The sequence below is a fragment of the Sparus aurata genome, chromosome 16 (genome assembly GCF_900880675.1).
Source record: "Sparus aurata chromosome 16, fSpaAur1.1, whole genome shotgun sequence".
In the NCBI taxonomy this organism is placed as follows: Eukaryota; Metazoa; Chordata; class Actinopteri; order Spariformes; family Sparidae; genus Sparus; species Sparus aurata.
The window spans coordinates 5,506,868-5,527,492 of record NC_044202.1 but is presented as its reverse complement, the minus strand read 5'-3'; the positions used below and the strand labels follow the sequence as shown (position 1 = coordinate 5,527,492).

The 20,625-nt window shown below is 42.8% G+C and overlaps 3 protein-coding genes and 3 gene segments (V, D, J or C); 5 read left to right on the top strand and 1 right to left on the bottom strand.

Annotated features, from left to right (window-relative positions):
• Window positions 1-1,845: 1,845 nt before the first annotated feature.
• LOC115566056 (MFS-type transporter SLC18B1-like) lies at window positions 1,846-5,068 on the top strand (the record flags this gene model as incomplete). Its single annotated transcript, XM_030391807.1, is given in 11 exon segments — window positions 1,846-1,893; window positions 1,895-1,990; window positions 2,223-2,379; window positions 2,476-2,612; window positions 3,145-3,246; window positions 3,343-3,434; window positions 3,538-3,633; window positions 3,719-3,793; window positions 3,914-4,007; window positions 4,325-4,374; window positions 4,464-5,068. Coding segments are annotated over 11 exon segments (1,002 nt in total), but the record flags the coding sequence as incomplete, so codon positions are not given.
• A 944-nt stretch (window positions 5,069-6,012) lies between these two features.
• LOC115566101 (jouberin-like) lies at window positions 6,013-15,588 on the bottom strand. 3 transcript variants are annotated; one of them, XM_030391831.1, is made up of 28 exons: window positions 15,470-15,588; window positions 15,033-15,111; window positions 14,596-14,717; window positions 14,141-14,471; window positions 13,785-14,013; window positions 13,597-13,685; window positions 13,320-13,506; window positions 12,796-12,988; window positions 12,620-12,715; window positions 12,347-12,532; window positions 12,074-12,226; window positions 11,686-11,818; window positions 11,359-11,482; window positions 10,851-11,080; window positions 10,587-10,693; window positions 10,389-10,507; window positions 10,130-10,260; window positions 9,892-10,032; window positions 9,605-9,807; window positions 9,479-9,524; window positions 9,284-9,336; window positions 8,729-8,846; window positions 8,375-8,430; window positions 8,115-8,180; window positions 7,863-8,025; window positions 7,704-7,780; window positions 6,929-7,017; window positions 6,013-6,260 (listed from the first exon to the last, which is right to left on the bottom strand). In XM_030391831.1, the coding sequence occupies exons 2-28, from the start codon at window positions 15,040-15,042 to the stop codon at window positions 6,110-6,112; spliced, it is 3,603 nt and encodes a 1,200-aa protein (XP_030247691.1). In that variant the 5' UTR covers window positions 15,043-15,111; window positions 15,470-15,588; the 3' UTR covers window positions 6,013-6,109. The 3 variants fall into 3 exon arrangements, with proteins under 3 accessions (XP_030247691.1, XP_030247693.1, XP_030247692.1); XM_030391833.1 differs by having other exon boundaries at window positions 7,704-7,777; XM_030391832.1 differs by having other exon boundaries at window positions 15,325-15,577.
• A 978-nt stretch (window positions 15,589-16,566) lies between these two features.
• Window positions 16,567-17,558, top strand: LOC115566055 (uncharacterized). The gene is made up of 3 exons (XM_030391806.1): window positions 16,567-16,807; window positions 16,890-17,084; window positions 17,233-17,558. Exons 1-3 carry the CDS (start codon window positions 16,567-16,569, stop codon window positions 17,556-17,558), a joined length of 762 nt encoding a protein of 253 aa, XP_030247666.1.
• Window positions 17,559-17,688: 130 nt separating this feature from the next.
• On the top strand, window positions 17,689-18,493 carry LOC115566107 (T cell receptor beta variable 29-1-like). The segment is given in 2 exon segments: window positions 17,689-17,817; window positions 17,958-18,493. Coding segments are annotated over 2 exon segments (384 nt in total).
• Window positions 18,484-19,015, top strand: LOC115566054 (T cell receptor beta variable 29-1-like). The segment is given in 2 exon segments: window positions 18,484-18,541; window positions 18,690-19,015. Coding segments are annotated over 2 exon segments (384 nt in total).
• Window positions 19,016-19,758: 743 nt separating this feature from the next.
• Window positions 19,759-20,506, top strand: LOC115566103 (T cell receptor beta variable 29-1-like). The segment is given in 2 exon segments: window positions 19,759-19,999; window positions 20,148-20,506. Coding segments are annotated over 2 exon segments (501 nt in total).
• Window positions 20,507-20,625: the final 119 nt, after the last annotated feature.

Sequence of the window (20,625 nt, the reverse complement as noted above, 5' to 3'; positions counted from 1 at the left end):
AATTCAAACTGGTTTCCAAATTCCACATATCTCAATCCGACCGAGCATCCATGCGTTACGCTGGAAGTCCAATCCAAATAGGCCCCATCTTGCATCAACAGGACTCAAAGGAAACGCCATCGCCACCCTGGTGCCAAACACAAACAGGCACGACCTGTTTGATGGGACTGGGATCAGTTTGAGCATTACTCAGGTCACTCTTGAGCAGTTTTGGCAGTGTGACAGGACGCACTGTCCTGCCATCAGGGAGCTGTTGCTATGAAGGGGTATGTTTGGGCTCAGTCCCATTTACAATTGGTACCCTTTCCCCTCGTTGTCAGGTGCCACCTAGTCTGAAACACAGGATGTAACCTTTGGGAAGTTGTAGAGGCTCAAATCAGTAAAAATAACAGTATAAAATACGGCAACACTGACATATTTTTCTCCATATTTACAGAGACGGATCATTGAAACTGGTAAAATCTTAAACAACAGCTGTTGTCTGCAATTAGGGAAGTGAAAACCTCTGTTTCAATCAAAGGGCATGCATTTAAAGTTGAGGGGAACAGCTGTGGATGAAGCACGTCATTTGTAATGCTCGTTTGTGCACCAACGTCACTGTGAAGCTCATAGATTAGACAACCAGTCGTGGCTCCTCAGTGGAATGAATGAGCGATCATGTGCTGGACATCAGAAAGCCGTCCTGGAGGCCAGTGAATGACCGGCTCTGTTAACCTCGTCTGACTGATGGTGGCAGGTACCATCAGCAGACGTCATGTGTCTTCACTGCCAGACAACGGTCAGGGCAAAGTGCAGCAATAAATAAATGATGATGAAAATAGGGGCCCGGCTCTGTTATCTCTATATGTTATCACCTTTTTGACCCTTGGTGTTAATGAGTCTGTTACTTGGTGGTGTTTTGACTAGACGTCTCAGTTATTTCTCCTCGGGTCTGTAATGGATTACATGAATTTTTCTCCACAGGCGGAGAATAAGGGAGCCAGTCAAACTGTCATCGGCCTCATATTTGGTGCTACGCCGTCTGCAATTTAATCGGTCATTGATAATGGGAAATATGTAAGTATATGGGATTAATCATTAGTTTCTTGCTGTGTGAAGAGTGATTTGCAGCACAGTGATCTGCTCTCTCTCTGTTGTTGTTTCAGATCGTGCAAATTGGTGCAAAATTCATGCTTGTGGCCGGGCTTTTTGTGTCGTCAGTCTGCACCATCATATTCGGGTAAGCGTTGGTCCAAATGACAGCTTTTTAAATGTTATGATTTATATGTTTTGTTGCTTCTCTGTGACATTTAACTGAATATCTGTGGGCTGTGGACAAAACGAGACATTTGAAGATGTCGTCTAGCGCTTTTCAGCATTTCTGACGTTTGCATCTTTAATATTGCACCTTTAAAAAAATGCGAAACGATAATATGTGACACATTACTTAAACATTTACAAATTCAGTAGGATTGAATGGAGCCGAGGCGGAGAGCTGCAGGGCCAGGGTGGGAAAGATGGAAAGTATTTAGAGGCGGATTAATGCAGACATTGTTTGCTGGGGTTTGCTGACAGTAAGAAAAAATACACAATCACACAAGCCTCACCATTTAAAAACGTTAACGTGTAATTTAATTAATCGCCAGACTGCAAGGAAACAAAATGACGGAGCTGCCATATATAGCACAATATTCTATTGGCAAGTGTTTTTTATAATTCTTTATTTGAAGTAGATAATTGAGGAGCTGTGATTTAATCTGTTCAAGACTATTTAAGAACCAAATTGACAGGCCCACGCAGTCAATCCGAGTTTGTTTTAGACCTCCTTTAACATGAATTTATTGTTTTTCTCGTCTTGCCCGATTACTAGATCGGGTGCCGTCAGGACCCCCCTTCATTGCTCTGTGTTTTGTTCGTGAGGTCGATCGACGCGCTGGGCTTTGCCGCTGCGACGACCTCCACTTTCGCCATGACAGCAAAAATATTCCCAAACAATGTGGCGACTGTGCTGGTGAGTGCAGACGAGTTCTTGTGTGCGACAGGCATGTTGTTTGGCCATTAGAATCAGGAAGCAGACAAGAAAAGCATTATAGTTCGTGTGTTTTCCCCCCGTTTCTCCCAGCGCCATGAAAAATAATAAATAACCTCTGGTTTACAGTCCGTGGAAATGATCTGATTCTTCTTCTTCTATGCACTGTTAATACAAATGCATACTTTATATTGCTGCTATTCTCTCTCTTCAGGGTAGTTTGGAGATTTTCACAGGACTCGGGCTCATCATGGGGCCTCCAGTTGGAGGGTGGTTCTATCAGTCTTTCGGATATGAAGTCCCTTTTCTGCTTCTCGGATGTTTCCTGTTGATTATGGTTCCTTTCAACATATACGTCTTGCCAACCATCGGTAATAGTTTGAGATTTCAGCATATTAATCGTTCGTTTTGAGTCATTTCTAAATATTCGGACTTTGAACGGCTTGTTGTGCTTCTGTCCACTCAAGAGTCCGATCCCTCGAAGGATTCGTTCTTTCGACTTCTCACCAAAGTGAAAGTCGTCCTCATCTGCTACGCCATATTCACTCTTAGCGCGGGACTGGGCTTCCTGGATGCCACGTTGTCCTTGTTTGCTATGGAGACGGTACATTTTTTTTGTTTTTCAAATTAACCAGAAAAAAATGTAGAAATTAAATGATGCACTTACCAGTTGCTTATCAGTATGCAGAGTATCGTTTTACCTCAATAAACTCCCAATAACTGCTGTAAGGAAGTTGCTGTACATGAATTAGGATCTTTACATTAGATGCAAATAAAGCTGGATTTAATGTACTTGAAAAACTCAGTTCTTGCAAATGTTTTACGAACAAGTAAAAGCACTTTACATATTTGCTACACCTCAAGGAGTCACACACGGAGACTCCACATGGCCAATTTAAGAGAAGCTGACTCTTCTCGTGGTTTCACGTACAGTGAGCGAGCACATTAAGATCGTTCCCGTGTAGAATAACTTCCTTTCTGACGATCAACAAGCCGCAATCAGGAAGTTGTTGAGGTAAACTCTCAGTTAATGACCTAGTTGTAGAGAGTAATGTGTTCATGTATATAAGCAGCTAGTTATTGGTTAATATGTGTTCCCGAATCTAAAGCGTATTGTTCGTCTCTGTTGTGTCTAGTTCGGGCTCTCAGCAGGCTACGTGGGACTGATCATGCTGGGTCTGTCCCTGCCGTACTGTCTGGCGTCACCGCTGATGGGGTATTTCACCGATAAATATCCTGTGAGTGCTGAAGCAGACGTGGATAGCTCTCTCTTCGTTGCAGGCTTGTTATTTAGACTGTAAAGTAAATCCCTTGTGTGTGTTGGTGTTCATCAGGCCACCAGGAGCTGGTTCATGGTGATCGGAGGTGTCGCAACTGCGACTGGCTTCTGTTTCCTCGGCCCCGCTCCCTTCTTTTACCTCCCGAGGTGAAACTTTCGAGACCCTTTTACGTTAAAGGACCACTACCACATTTCTGGAACTGCACTTATTATCTGCTTTATTTCTGTTTTTGTTTGTTCGCGTGTGCAGCCGGCTGTGGTTGCTGGTCCTCATGCTCGGCGTAATCGGGTTTTCTCTGGGCATGACTGCAATCCCGACGTTCCCTGAGATCATCGGATGTGCATAGTGAGTGGCTTCACATGTTGCGCCCTTACATTCATGACCTGAGTATAAGGTGAAACACACGCTGCACATTCTTTCCTCTGTGTAGTGACCTCGGATACGAAGAGGGACTGAGCACTCTTGGAATGGTCTCTGGGCTGTTTGGGGCAGTTTGGTCCACAGGGTGAGTTCGAGCCGGTTGATTATACACGAACTATGAAATGAATTGTTGCGCTGGTTTCCTGTGATTTGATTTTTTTATGTTTTCTTCTGGGTTTTAAAGTGGAAACGTGTGTTTTTTCAGGATGTTTTACGGCCCAGTGGTGGGAGGCCTTATCACACAGCATCTGAGCTTTAAGTGGGCAGCTGTAGTCCAAGGAGGGTTGGCGTTTCTAGCGGTAAGTATCGGTTTGTTCAGACGTCATGAGCATTTTTATTGTCTTCTTGTGATTTGAAAGATCCCATTCACACTTTGAGACCATACGGTGGTTAGACGGTGGTTTTCAGATGCCAGTGTGACAGAGACAGCACGAGGTCGCGAAAGTTGCTCTCTTTAGTCGCACGTCATTTGTTTAAGCGGTGGAGAAAAGAGATTCCAGGCCTGTAAGTCGTCCAGAGGTTAAACACACTTCGAAGATTGATGGAAAAAGAAGCGTGTCATTCTGGTTTCTGAGCGGTCACACACATGAAACTCAAAGAACAACTCTGTCCTCAGGCCTTTCTCCTCGCTCTGTGTTATCTCTACGAAGGCCCACGGCGGCAAAGGTAATCATTAACCCTCAGATAAAAACACATGGCAGTGCTATCTCAATTCTGTATTGCTCGTTAACACTGACTCTGTGTTTGAATTCCAGCGCTCGGGAAGAAAGTCGGCGAAAAGATGAAAGCACTCCTCTCCTGGCTGAATGAGGCGCTCGCAGCGTGTGAGAGGACGCCGTAAAGAACAAGAAGTGTCAGCTGCTCGTGGGAATTAGCCTCCGAGCTACTCAAGTTTATTAATTCCATTTTAATGTTTTTGATAAATCATTGTTGGTGTTGGAGAGAGGATAGTGATTTTACAATACGTAGGTTTTACAGTAAAAAACATTTTTTTTTATCAAGTGCCTGAAAAATCGTTTGTAGTCAGTTCTGCATAAATACTTTTTTGATACGTCGTGTTTAACAGTATTGAACGTACTGATGTCCACTGATGAACAGATATGCTGCATACTCCGCACAGGAAAAGAAGAAAGTTACCCTGTTCCGTGTGCCTGAAACTTACAATTCTGGTATTGTGACAACCTCATTGCCGAGTAACAGCGGTACGACAGTGTCACTGATTTTAAAGTTGGTACATTTAGATTTATATAGATTATTTCATATGTGCACTGATGTATAGTTGTACTATAGATGATGACTGTAACATGAGGTTAACCACTGGAAATCACAGGACATTTTAAGTCCAGATCACAAACTAAATGTGCCTTTTGTTCCGCCGCATTAATGGTCTTATTTTTCTACGTCACATGAGGTGGATTTTATGCCGATGAATACCGACCACAGTCGTAGTAACATGACAGATGGGAGCATGTTAAGTGTTAGACAGGTGACAGTGAACCTCTCGTGGTCCACGTGCATCTTCACTGTGGTGATTTTATGTGTTATTTATGTGTTAAACTGATTTGAATAAAAACAGTAAATATATCAATGTCAGACCTTTCTATTTATTCACTCTATCAACGCCATTCCTGTGCAGTGCACACAAGTGGCATGATGATTAAAGGAGCAGTTCACCCAAAAATGAAAAGTCTTTATCTACTCACCCTCATGCTGATCTCTGGAGCTTCACAGCAAAACAGAGTTGCAGCATTCTCCTCAACAACTGAAGTAGTTTGGGACTTTTTGTAAAATGTTTTTTTCTTTCTTTCCTTTTTTTCCCCTAAAATGAGAGATGTCGTGAATTATCTTTACACTGTAGTTGTATATTAACCAATAACTTCTATCATTAATGATTTGTGTATGTTTGACTTCACTCTTAGTACAACTATATTGTTCACTTTTATTAAGATGTGTATTTTGTTCCAGAAATATGAAGCAGATTTTTAGATATGAAAAGTGAGACTTTACATGTGATTCATAGAAAGATAAAAAAACCAAAACATTTAGAAATTAACACATTTTATTTTTTAACAGTTGTGAAGATGTGTCACATACAAATTTCAATCTCTCACAGGCTTATAAAATATAACTGTGATATTACAGAAATGTTGCTTTCTATATCATCTGTAAAAATGTGCATAATATTAAATATTTAAAAACATACAAAATAAACTAGAGAAGACAACTTTTCATTTACAAATTACATTTCATTAGTCAGTCTGTATTAAATACAATACATAATATAAACATACCGACTGTTAAATATAAAAAAACAAAACAAGTTTATTGCTGTTAGAAAAATGTGTTTTATATAAATAGAAGAAAGAGCACACGACTCGCAACAAATCATGTGTGGATGGGTTTATGTTTCAGGCTCAAAGGCACCGTTAGTCCGGCCTGTCGGTCTCTTCGGGAGAGGTCTGTCTGTCGACCTGCCTCTCCTCCTGCTCGACTCTGACGCATCTGAAAATGAAGCCCCTTCCGACTTCTTCACCTTCTTTTTCCTTCTCGATCTGCGGGGGGAAACCATAGTTCACCGTCAGTATTCATTAGTCCTAAACCATAGAAGAGTCAGTCATAAACCTGTGTAATCTTGCTATTCTTAATGAAACACAACACATGGAGCCTCGAGAAGTGATAAGGAGGATTCTAAACTGTCCAGTTGTATTCCTCTCTATATTCTGAAGCTTTTTACAGAGGGGTTTGTTCATATCCCCAGGTAAGGGTGGAACTTGAAAATCTAAACTGCAAAAGAAAAAGAACCCAGCTGATGGAGGAGGCGAAGGAGGTGAAGAGCGAGAGTGATAGGAACTGAGGTTAAACAGGAGTGAATGGACGGGAATTCACTGGATGGCGAGCGCTCTGGTGTTGTGTCAAAGCCTGCTCCCTCGCCGTTTCTTCTTACCAGCAGGACTTGAGACGGTTCAAAACCAGCATTCCTTCTGCTCGATCAGTAATTCATAAAACCTGCTTACTTATTATTACAACTGGATGTTTAATTCTGCCTTTTCAAAGCACAGAGATCAGGGTTTCTAGGTCGAATTGGGATTGTTTTTTGGACTGGACAGTTAGCCAGAATACTTGCTGTAGTCACGTTGCTATTGTCATATTTGCAACAGTAATACCACAGGAAATCACAAGGATGAGAGAAAGATGAAAAGTTGTCCGTTTCCACTTTTACCTGGCATCAGTCAACTCAGGTTCGGTGTCAGAGAGGTTCGGCTCAGAAAGAAACATAAGCTCCCCCGAAGAACTGACGGCAGCAGACACCTTGTAGAAGTCGGGAAGGAGAAAAAAATGAGGACAGAACTTCTCTATGAGCAGACAGGAGAGGAATCGAACCTTACAGATATTGTACGACGGACCACAACCATCATGCATTTTTTAATAATGAATTAATTCTCCCACACTGAAGGCTAAGTAGTGGCTCATGACTTATCTTCGTTTTACCAGAAAATAATAAGGGGATGGAAGTCTCATTCGTCAGAATGTCAGCAGTCTGGAACATACTGAGCACTTACAGCGCTATAAATACTGACACACTGCTATCTCCTTCACAATCCTTCTTTTATTCAGGACATGACAAAGTCTCAACCGCAGATGATCTTCCTGAGGTGACTTGAGGTAATGCATGCATGCACAAAAGATGCTGTGTATTATGTACAATAAAAAAAATAATTGGAAGCAAGACAGCAGTCTGCAGGCATTTCTTTTTTTGGGCATTTAATGTGTCGCTGACATTAATTCCAGCTGGTACCATCAGATACCATCAAGCCTTTAAAAGCCACCATTCAGACCTTCAGAGGGAGTTTTAGGGGGAAAAGAAAGGTAAAATCACTTCCACCAAGCAGGAACAGAAAACACCCTTCGACTCCTTTTAGCCCGTAATGAAACTGAGAACGTTATGATGTTACGATTCACAAGACAGATGCCACAGTTTCACTCAGCCTTCTTACCCTGGTTGGTGTTGACCTCTCCACAGTCCCCTCAGACAAGGCTGTGTTTGACTGAGTCGCCTCTTCATTAAAATCTACTGCAATAAAAAATAGTTGTATACATTAATTACATTGTATACATGAATGAAAACCATCCAAGGAAAAATATAATCCACTTACTCTGATCTGATACGTGAGAAGCAAGGAAGTATCCCTGCTGCCCATTGGCCAGACGGCCGAACCACCACCACTCGTTGTCTTTGTACAGCACTTGGATGACATCGCCGCGGCGCACGGTCAGTTCGTCCGCTCGATTCGCTTTGTAGTTACCGAGCGAGACGACCTAGAGTAGGAACACAGAGGTGGAGGGGTTGAACGCGAGGAGGAGGGAGACTGCATGTGACGGAGCTCACGGCCGCAGTGCATACTCACGACTTGTTGAACAGGAGGAGAGTCTGTTTCCACGCGGAGGCCTGAGGGAAGGGAGTCAGGCAGAGTCTGAGGGAGCAAAACAACTTTCCTTTAATCCTGGAGCAGCAATATGAATGGATGCATGCTTTGTTGCAGACCCTATTAGCAGTTGACTAATCAGTGTATCATGCTCATGCTCAAGAGATCCAGCTGGAGAACAACTCCTAAAGCACAGGGTCAGAGCATCATATATCCTCCAGCTGTGCCTTTAACAGACTCACCGATTGCTTGTAAGATAAAGCTCCTCTCAGACGCTGACCGACTGGACTGAACCCGCCTGAAACAGGAAGAAGATCACAATGAATATTTCATCACGAGACATCGACTTTTGTTTACAGAGATCACTTACGGACACATGTGAACATCACAAGCGGTCCATCCCTCTCTCTGTGTATGGTGTACATGCCCTGAGAGACTCTACACCGAAATGCTGGAAGCATTTGGTAACCACATGCTATACGTTGTGCCGCAATAATCTTAGAAAATATTTGACCTCACAGCATCAGGGAGCTGCAGTTAAACCATTCGCTGGTCGAAGACACGTAACAGTGTGATTAACTGAACAAGCCACTCACGGTTTTGGGTGCTAAGAGCCGCCTGGGGGATAAGCTGCTCCGCCAGGGAACCAGACAGCTGCAGCTTGGAGTGCGGCGACAGGAAAGACGGAGGAGGTAACGAAGCGTTTAATCCCGTCTTAAACGAAAAAAGCTGGACGTGAGTTGCATACTACTTTGGTTCATTTTAAAAAACGGCAGTGAATTAATGACTGCTTTCTGTTTGGTGAAGACCTTCAGGGGTTCCTGATGCAATTTTCTAGTAAGTGCATGATGTACAGTGCAGTGGTCAATTAAAAGTCAAGACTGAATTAAAAGCAGGATAATCTGAAAAACCAATAGCACTTCTTTAATGCTGTGCTAAACAATTAAGTATTGAAACACAGTCTACAGACTTATTTTTGTGGCATTTCCTTCCCCAGCACTCGAGGAAACCCAAAAACAAGCTGGTTAAGAGATTAGAGAACAAAATCAATGTTGGCATGAGGAGCCCGACAGGTCACATCACCATCTATGACCTGAATAAAGACTTGAGTATGCAAAGGTGTGTTTAAGGAAGACTGATCAAACACTCACTGGGCCAGAATCTAATGTCAGACTCCTCCCTGTGTGAGTAATGCCCATTTTGTCTGCAAACCAAACACACAACAGACAGATTATTCAGTGTGTAAATAAAGAGACAGTGTAGGATTAACGTGGGTTGGTCGAGATGTAAGGCAGCACATTATGTTTGTTATATTAACTGTACAAAAGATAAAAAATATACAGTACCCTGCTCATTCATGTATCCAGACGTTGTAAACCTTGGATGAGGTTCCTAAAAAGGAAAGGAAAGAATATTAGATTTCTTTATTTCTATGTTTAATTATTTTAAAGCTATAAAGGATGAGTACTTACAAGTGCGGAGTCCAGCTGCTCCTTCACATACTGCATTTTCAGTGAAAGTCTTGTTGCCTGGGCGAACTGATCCAGGGCCAAAGCACTAGCTGTGTCCTGTAACGCGGGCGGGTCAGGTGTGTTTCTGGTGGTTTTGGCGTCCACAGAAGCTGCTCTGCTGACAGTCGACATTGCTTTTACGTTGTGCATCTCCAGCTGGGACACTGCGTGATACAGCATGACACAGTCTGAGCAAACACCGCAAGGGTCTGAGCACATCGACGAACGATTCGGATGCTTTCACAAACCTTTGCGGTCGTACAGGTACACGTGGATGGGCTGGCTCTGACCGTAGGCGCAGAAAGCTACCATGTTTTCGTGAGGGTGGAACGCCACGCCGTGGAGAGCGGTGCGGTAACAGAGCTCCGAGTAGACTGCAACTTGGTCACCTGGGAGGACAACAAGACTGACAGCTGGAGCCAACGCAGAGTACTGTGAAGAGCCGCCCGGCTTCTTTGTTACAGAAAAAATAAACATGATTCACACCTGTGTATGTGTTCCAGACGTACGCCATCCCGTCCTCGCTGCCAGAGAAGAGGAAGTTCCCACATGGTGTGAAAGTGCTGTAGATCCGCTCTCTGTAGTTTATGGCTCCACTGTACTTCTTTACAGCCAGACTGAAAGGAGCAGATGAATGAATGACATGGTTTTATATAGCGCACCTATTTACATGTTTTATTATGTGGAGCACCACAAGCTGAGAAACATCTAGTTGTATTGTATTAAAGAGAAGGAACCCATTTACATTCTCAGGTCCATCATCCTCAGGACGCTGCCTTTGGCATGGATGAGCAGGCACCGCCCGTTCGGATGGAGCTGCAGCATGTTGATGGAGACACCTCTGAGGTCACTCTCCTCGATTTTCTGCAGAGAGAGAACATGTGTAAAATTCAACTGTATGTGTTCATGCACATCAAACATTAGAAAATGATTTCTCCTGTACCTTCTCTATGCTCCAGCGCTGAGACGGCTGACGCTGCCTGCCGTCATTAGTTTTAGTTTTCCACACAATGATGAGGCCTGTGTAGTCGGCGGAGAACATTCTTCTACCTAATTACATCAAGAGGAACATAAACTTCAATGCGAGACAAGTTCAAGTTCTTCCATCACGTCACAAAAGAAGTCAAGCCTCACATTTCATAAACAGCGCACCGCAGTTTGTTTAATCGTGGCTGGTAAAAGCATTAACAATAAATATATTTCCTACCTTCAGAGTCAAAACAAATTGTGTTGATGAAACTGCTGTGACCCTCGAACTCCTGCAGCAGCTGGCCGTTCACGTCGTCGACATCAAGCCTCCACACTCGTATCACGGAGTCATAGCCCCCGCTCACCACCAGGTTCTGGGCTGTGGGGTGGTACTGAGCACAGTACACAAAGGACGGATGAGGGAGCACCTTCTGGGCTGTTGCGAGAAGCCTCTCCACATTCCACTCTCTGCGGGACGAGAGCAATAACAACTGAATAATGCAAACACTCTTTTGTGCATTCGAGGAATGTTCTTTAAATAATTCCTTTGAGTCAGTGTGTCACCACTTAGCCCCAAACACGCTGTGTCACTGCTGACGTAAAGACATAGTGAGCCTTTTTACTACAAGGAGGACTTGCTCCCCCGAGAGGCGCTGCAAAAAACAGCAGTTCATTCACCAGCAGTGACAAAAGGCAGTCGTCCACTCGCCCGCTTTCCTTTTTAAATATGACGAACAGAAAGTTACCTGACAGTGCCATCAGAAGAGGCAGACAAAAGTCTCCGATCGTCTCTGGACCAGCAGAGATCGTAGACTATTTTCAGATGGCCACGAAAGGCAGCCAGAGCTTTGCCAGAGGGAATCTCATACACTGAAACAATAACACAATAGATTTTTAGCAATTCATTTATATATTTGTTTATATATGCCTGATGTCTCCTCCTGATGTCATCCTGAGAGCCGTTACTGACTACATCGTATAAACAGCGACTTAATGAGCTGTATATTTCTGCTGAGGTGTCACAGAGGGACATCAGCAGAGGGGCAGTTTTACACAGATGAAGTGTTGCTTACCTACAACGGGGAAAGTGTCTCTGTCAGCACAAGCAGCAGCCAGTATTGTCCCGGCATGAGAGAAGAGCACTGTGAAGCATCCCATCTGTCCGCCGCGGAATGACAGCATGGGCTTGTTTGGAATCTGACAGGCCTTTAACGGAAAGAGTCTGGTGATGCTCATGCAATCATGTTTCAGTCCGGGTCCAAAAAATAGGGACAACAGCTGTGGTTACATACAATATTTTCTTAAATGTTACTGAGGTATTTCTAGCTCCATGGATGCCAAATAAAGAGTATTACTTTTTGGCATGGATAAGTGCTTCCACCCACAGTGAAGTGTTTAATCTAACAGAAAGATGAGAGAAGAAGAAGAATAACTTTACTGAGGAAATACAATTCGACCAACCTGTCCAGGCAGCCTGCTCCATCTCAACACTGGCGGCTTGCTGTCTAGCGGTTGCGTCAGGCTTCTCTTGGCGACTTCATTCTGCAGTTCACTGTAGGACGTGCTTCCCCTCTCCTCCTGTAAAGCCATCATGGACCGTATACTGGGGTCCACCTGCAGAACCAAAAACGTTTCACCTTCAACATATTACTGAGTCTGGTGGAAATGTTAGACTGAAGTATCCATTGCAAAGATACATACATTGTTACAGCTATAAAGCAGCAATTAACTCACATGCTCGGGGAGTTTAATTCCTTTCACCGTGACATAAAGGGTGGATGCGTATTTGTTTCGGGGGAACTTCCTCCACCACTCGACCACCTCAATCGTTTTAGGCTGTCTTTTTGCCCGAGGTGGAGGGCAGAAGAGCTGGAGGCGAACTTTCGTGTCGATGTTCAGCACACCATTCGTGCCAACAAGCTAAAAGATGAAGGAAATAAGTATTAAAAAGAGCAATTTAAACAAATTCAGACTTTCTTTTCTGATTGGCCAAACCAAATATAGTACCTTGAGGAATGCCCATGCAATCTTCCTGAATCCTCGCTCGTGCTTGTCAACATCAACTTTGGCTTTTGCTTCTTCCATGGTCATGAAGTCCAGGATCTTACAGAAACATTTAAATAAACTGTTACTCACATCTACATAAAAATTGGCCCAATGTGACTCCCTGACGTGTCTCTTACTTCGAAGAAGAGCAGAACTCTGGGGCTTTCATCGTTTTGTTCAACAAAATACCCAAAGCGTTCATTAAAGATGATCTGTTCCTGCCACTCTGGGATGATCGATTTGTTCTTCTTGAAGTCGAAAGGTTGAGTCATGATGGGAAGAATGTGGTCCACGTTCTCTTTCTCATAAAACGAGGAGACATGCCGATGGCTATGAAAAACAAAGGCAGACATTTTGTTAAGCAAAAGTATAAAAATACTGAAACTGAATGCACACAGTTGGAGGGTAGGGTTACTAGTATGTATTGTGTTCATTCAAAGGTGTTATTACCTTCTTCTTCCTTGGAAATCTGACGTTACAATAACTGTAAACCACGCCTTGATTTATCTAACATGAATAACTGAGGTGCCGATGTCACAATCAAGCATCAAAAGAAAAGTACCCAGAAATTGAAACACAACACCAATACCAATGTGTAAACATAATATAAATTTGTAATTAAACAGTGAACTAATGTAGATGCTAAGGAGTCCATTCTCACCAGTCTTCTTTCTTCACATACTGTCCAGTGATATCATCCACAACATGGATCTTCACCATGGGGTGTGAGATGAGCAGGTTGTTCTTGAGGCGATCTGATCTGTGGACGTACACTCCCAGCACGAGGCTGTCGTCAAACGTTGGCCTCTGTGGAGCTTCTCCGTCAGTTTCACTCTTTTCTTCGACAACTGAAAAATGGGAAATTGAAATCAACATCAATCAACGTACATTATATTGACTCTGAAAGGGAGCTTTGCTGACAACAAACATCCCGTTACCATGCTTTTTCTTCGTCTTTTTCTTCTTTCCCTTGGATTCAGTTTCGTTTTCCACATCAGCGTCCTGGTCAGCACCTTCATCATGATCCCTAGTGGACCAAAATGTATAGAATCGTCAAAATGCTGCTCAAAACTATAGCCTGTATCTTTATCACCAATTTAAAAATCATATTAGCAGTTATACACACCCAATTTCCAGCTCTGCGTTTACAGATTTCAGCTTTTTCTTTTTCTTCTTCCCACCGTCATTATTTAGCGTAATTTTCTGGGAGACAATACTCTCTTCCTCAGCCTTGACCTTTGTCTTCTTTAAGTTCCTCTCCTCTTCCTGTACGATCTGCTGCTGGTAATCATGCAGCAGCTTGTCCTCTGCGTCCTCCACTTGCCGCTCTGCCTTGGCCGCTGTAGCTCCTTTGCCTTTACCAACACATTTCCAGACATATGTGAAAGCGGAACAAAAACCCCAGTACACTGTTTGCATGACAGCTAGACTGACACACTGTAAAAAGAGATGGGTGACAGTGCAACAATAAATCCCTCTTACTTTTTCGCTTTGGTTCCTTTCCACCATCTACATCATCTGGCTTCAAAGCGATCTTAGACTTGGAAGTATCCACATCCTCCTGGATGTAACTCGATATGTCCTCAGGTACAGGGAGAGAGGGAAGCTCCCTCTTACTCTTCTTCTTGCTTTTTGAAGTCTGAATCTCCTCTTGATTTTTACTGTTGTTGGCATTAACCTTTTCCACCGTTTCCCTCTCTCGTCGTTTATTTTTGGTGTAGCGAGGGCTGCCATCTTCGGGGTTATATGTGTTCTGGAGGATGGTCTCATCATCTTCTGTGTCCTTCTCGAGATTTTTCTTTAGATCCTGAAGCTAAATGAAGCGAGGGAAGGGGGAAGCGAAGAAATGTCAATATACAATATGTGTGGGTGATTCAACCTTAAACTGTAAGACCATTAAAGTTTGATATGTTGTTTGCAGATATTAGAACACATACTATAATCGTCTCCCGAGTTTCAGCCTTTTTCTTCTTCTTCACCTTTTTCTTCTCTGGCTCAGTGTATTTCTTGAACACTTCATTGAATCTTTCCCGGGTCTTTGCCCGGTCATCACTCTCACCTGTAAACAGGTTAGACTGTCATTAATGGGCAAAACACTGATCAACCGATCCGTGCTGCTGTGGTGAAGGCTAAATTTGCTTTACTCGAGTACAATCCTGAGACACTTTTTTTTGCATTTGATTTCTACCCTACCACATTTAGTTACATGCATACAAAACATGATTGACAAGTAAAAGAAGGGGCTGTTTTGTAGATTAAACCACTAAACAGCACTTGCTGATTATACTCCTGTACAGTTTCATTATTGTAGGACTTTTACTTGCACTGGGTCATTTTAACAATATGTTATCACTAGCTACTTTCTGACACTCACCTGCCTGCATTGTCAGACACCGTAATGTCTTTTATTCTGAGTGCAAAAGGAGAGTAATCCAGGGAGGAAGGCTTTCATTCTGAAAATACCAAACATTGTTTAGGTTAACGTTGCACCATAAAACTACTACTACTGGCTCATACTTTGCTTTATTCTGCCGTCAACAGTTGGTCTAGCAAACTACTATGTGTTTCATATAAGTTACACATTTAGTCTAAAACACTGCAACAAACTGCGTCGTATATAAGATGATATCTGTTCAGTTGAAGCTAAAACAAGCGGAAAAGCAAACCTTTGTGAGAAGCTAGGCTGATAAGTGTTAGCTACGTTAGCTTGCTAGCGTTAGCTAACCTAAGCGGCATTGTTTACTTGGTCCAGACATATTTAGCTTCCTCAGCAAACAGTCTGAGCTTCGATAAAAAAACAATTTTACATACATTTGTTTATAATCCCGGGTAGGGCTAAGCTACGGGTAAGCTAACTGCGTGTGTATCCCTGCAGTGATTATGTTATCCTCCAACCACACCAACGACGCTGAAACGGTTTCCAAGTCAACCACAACAAGCTCTAGCATGAGGGCGGGGCTTGTTGCATTAAGCGACTCCTCATTGGTTGATGTGTTCTTAAAAGAACAATGTCAACCAATCATCAGTCGTTGTGTCGCCAGTGGCATGACGACACTAGTGATCCCTTCACGTACTACACGGAATCTTTAGATTTCATGTAGTTTGATGAAAATCCAAGTAGTTTTGTTTGTTTTTTAGATAAAAAAAATAATAACAAAAACTGAGTGGTGGGAGAAGTTTTCAGATCCTGTAATAGCACTCTGTAAAAAGTAAAGTTATTCATTATATATATATATATATATATATATATATATATATATATATATATATATATATATATATATATATATATATATATATATATATATATATGCTGCTGAACCTTTCACATCTTCATATATCACGTAATAATATTAATAGTCTAGGTTATTTTCATGATTATGAACTTCTCTTGTCCCCTAAAGGATTAGAGGAGTAAGGTTAAGTTCAAGTTGTGGTGAACAGTCAGTCAACCTTTTTCTCTGTTTTCTACTGTGATGGACTGTAGGGGGACCTCTTGCACCACTTTTACTCCCATTTAAGGACTTGCATTCAGAAGCTCACATCATACAATCCAGTGACACTCCCACCTGCAGCTCTTTATATCTGTGTATCTATTAGAGACTCTGGCAGTTTATTTCTCACACAACATGGATATTATCACCATTCATTACGGCCTCCTCAGATTATCAATCATTGTGCTGTGGACTACAGGTAATTTGCAATTAAATCAACTGTTGATACACTTATTTTTGATCATGTTTTTCACTTGTTAAATGGAAGTTATGTCAGAAAATAACATCCAAAAATTGGTTGATTATAAAGATCTGTTTGTTTAATACTTCATTGTTAATCACACAGGTCTAATATATGGGAATGATGTCAACCAGACTGACATACTGTGGAAAGTCCAGGGTGAGAGTGCAACAATGAACTGCAGCCACACGAAGGGTAATGGCTATTACCAGATGTACTGGTACAGACAGCTGCCAGGAGAAACAATGGAACAAATAGTGTTCACTATGACAAACTCCAATCCTGTTTTTGAACCCACCTTCAGCGAGGAGAAATTCTCAGTCACCAAACCTGACGCTGAAACTGGATCATTCACAGTGAAGAAAGTGGAGCCAGGAGATAAAGGCTTGTATTTCTGCTCTGTGAGCCAACACAGTGATACAGACACATGAGAGCGCTGAACAAAAACCTCAGTGCACTGCTGGCATGACTGTGACAGTTATCTCATGCACTGTAGGGGGACCTCGAGGACCACAAATGTACCGCGTTACTCTGATCAAATGCCACATATCAGACTATAAGACACTCCCACCTGCATCTCTTTGTCTCTGTAAGTTCACTGGCAGTTATGTGTTCGACTCTGACTTTCTGAACATGGACATCACAAAACACGGTCTCTTCAGCTTGTTGTTATTTCTGCTATGGACAAATGGTGAGTTACAAGAAGATCTGTCCACTGCATTATTGACATGAATGGCACTTAGAGATAGAATAAGCAAAGACTGCAAAAAACGGTAAATGTTCTGCTGCATGCAGATTAAAATGTTGACCTCAGGTGTGGTTAACTGTTTTTCACACAGGTCTGACTGATGGAAGTGATGTCAACCAGACTGACATACTGTGGAAAGAGAAGGGTGACAGCGCAACAATGAACTGCAGTCACACCAAGACTGTCGACTATTCCCAGATGTACTGGTACAGACAGCTTCCAGGGGAAACAATGGAACTGATAGTGTTCACAGCAATCGGCCAAGAAAATCCCGACTTTGGAAGTTTCAGCGAAGAGAAATTCTCAGCCACCAAACCGGACACTTACACTGGGACATTCACAGTGAAGAATCTGGAGCCAGGAGATAAAGGCTTGTATTTGTGTGCTGTGAGCAAACACAGTGATACAGACACATGAGAGCGCTGCACAAAAACCTCAGTGCACTGCTGGCATAACTGTCACATCATCTCATGCACTGTAGGGGGACCTCGAGGAGCACAAATGTACCCAGTTACTCTGATCAAATGCCACATATCACACTATCTGACACTCCCACCTGCATCTCTTTGTCTCTCAAACTTAACTGGCAGTTATGTGTTCGACTCTGACTTTCTCAACATGGACATCACAAAACACGGTCTCTGCAGTGTGCTACTACTTCTGCTCTTGATGAAAGGTGAAGTACAAATGCACCAGTACTCTGCAGTATTGACTAGCATATTCAAGGGATAATGAACAAAAAGTCAAAAAACAAATGTTCTTCTTTATGCAAATTAAAATGTTGACCTCAGGTATTGTTAACTGTTTTTCACACAGGTCTGACTGATGGAAGTGACGTCAAACAGACTGACATACTGTGGAAAGAGAAGGGTGAAAATGCAACAATGAACTGCAGTCACACCAAGACTGCCAGCTATTTCCAGATGTACTGGTACAGACAGCTTCCAGGACAGACGATGAAACAGATAGTGTTCACTACGGAAAACACAAAACCTAACTTTGAACCAGAGTTCAGCGAGGAGAAATTCTCAGTCACCAAACCTGACACTTACACTGGGACATTCACAGTGAAGAATCTGGAGCCAGGAGATAAAGGCTTGTATTTCTGCTCTGTGAGTGAACACAGTGATACAGACACATGAGAGCGCTGCACAAAAACCTCAGTGCACTTTTGGCGTGACTGTTAGTTATCTCATGCACTGTAGGGGGACCTCGAGGAGCACAAATGTACCCAGTTACTGTGATCAAACGCCACATATCACACTATCAGACACTCCCACCTGCATCTCTTTGTCTCTGTAAGTTCACTGGCAGTTATGTGCTCGACTCTGACTTTCTCAACATGGACATCACAAAACATGGTCTCTTCAGCTTGTTGTTATTTCTGCTCTGGACAAATGGTGAGTTACAAGAAGATCTGTCCACTGCATTATTGACATGAACGGCACTTACAGATATAAAAAGCAAAGACTGCAAAAACAGAAGATGTTCTGCTGCATGCAATTTGAAATGTTCAACTCAGGTATTGTTAACTGTTTTTTCACACAGGTCTGACTGATGGAAGTGATGTCAACCAGACTGACATACTGTGGAAAGACAAGGGTGAAAATGCAACAATGAACTGCAATCACACCAAGAGTGCGGGCTTTACCCAGATGTACTGGTACAGACAGCTTCCAGGGGAAACAATGGAACTTATAGTGTTCACAGCATTCGGCAAAGACAATCCCGACTTTGGAAATTTCGGCGAAGGGAAATTCTCAGCCACCAAACCGGACACTTACACTGGGACATTCACAGTGAAGAATCTGGAGCCAGGAGATGAAGGCTTGTATTTCTGCTCTGTGAGCAAACACAGTAATACAGACACATGAGAGCGCTGAACAAAAACCTCAGTGCACTGCTGGCATGACTGTCATATCATCTCATGCACTGTAGGGGGACCTCGAGGAGCACAAATGTACCCAGTTACTCTGATCAAATGCCACATATCACACTATAAGACACTCCCACCTGCATCTCTTTGTCTCTGTAACTTCACTGGCAGTTATGTGTTCGACTCTGACTTTCTCAACATGGACATCACAAAACACGGTCTCTGCAGTGTGCTACTACTTCTGCTCTTGATGAAAGGTGAAGTACAAATGCACCAGTACTCTGCAGTATTGACTAACATATTCAAGGGATAATGAACAAAAAGTCAAAAAACAAATGTTCTTCTTTATGCAAAATTAAAATGTTGACCTCAGGTATTGTTAACTGTTTTTCACACAGGTCTGACTGATGGAAGTGACGTCAAACAGACTGACATACTGTGGAAAGAGAAGGGTGAAAATGCAACAATGAACTGCAGTCACACCAAGACTGCCAGCTATTTCCAGATGTACTGGTACAGACAGCTTCCAGGACAGACGATGAAACAGATAGTGTTCACTACGGAAAACACAAAACCTAACTTTGAACCAGAGTTCAGCGAGGAGAAATTCTCAGTCACCAAACCTGACACTTACACTGGGACATTCACAGTGAAGAATCTGGAGCCAGGAGATAAAGGCTTGTATTTCTGCTCTGTGAGTGAACACAGTGATACAGACACATGAGAGCGCTGCACAAAAACCTCAGTGCACTTTTGGCGTGACTGTTAGTTATCTCATGCACTGTAGGGGGACCTCGAGGAGCACAAATGTACCCAGTTACTGTGATCAAACGCCACATATCACACTATCAGACACTCCCACCTGCATCTCTTTGTCTCTGTAAGTTCACTGGCAGTTATGTGCTCGACTCTGACTTTCTCAACATGGACATCACAAAACATGGTCTCTTCAGCTTGTTGTTATTTCTGCTCTGGACAAATGGTGAGTTACAAGAAGATCTGTCCACTGCATTATTGACATGAACGGCACTTACAGATATAAAAAGCAAAGACTGCAAAAACAGTAAATGTTCTGCTGCATGCAATTTGAAATGTTCAACTCAGGTATTGTTAACTGTTTTTTCACACAGGTCTGACTGATGGAAGTGATGTCAACCAGACTGACATACTGTGGAAAGACAAGGGTGAAAATGCAACAATGAACTGCAATCACACCAAGAGTGCGGGCTTTACCCAGATGTACTGGTACAGACAGCTTCCAGGGGAAACAATGGAACTTATAGTGTTCACAGCATTCGGCAAAGACAATCCCGACTTTGGAAATTTCGGCGAAGGGAAATTCTCAGCCACCAAACCGGACACTTACACTGGGACATTCACAGTGAAGAATCTGGAGCCAGGAGATGAAGGCTTGTATTTCTGTGCTGTGAGTGAACACAGTAATACAGACACATGAGAGCGCTGAACAAAAACCTCAGTGCACTGCTGGCATGACTGTCATATCATCTCATGCACTGTAGGGGGACCTCGAGGAGCACAAAAGTACCGAGTTACTCTGATCAAATGCCACATATCACACTATAAGACACTCCCACCTGCATCTCTTTG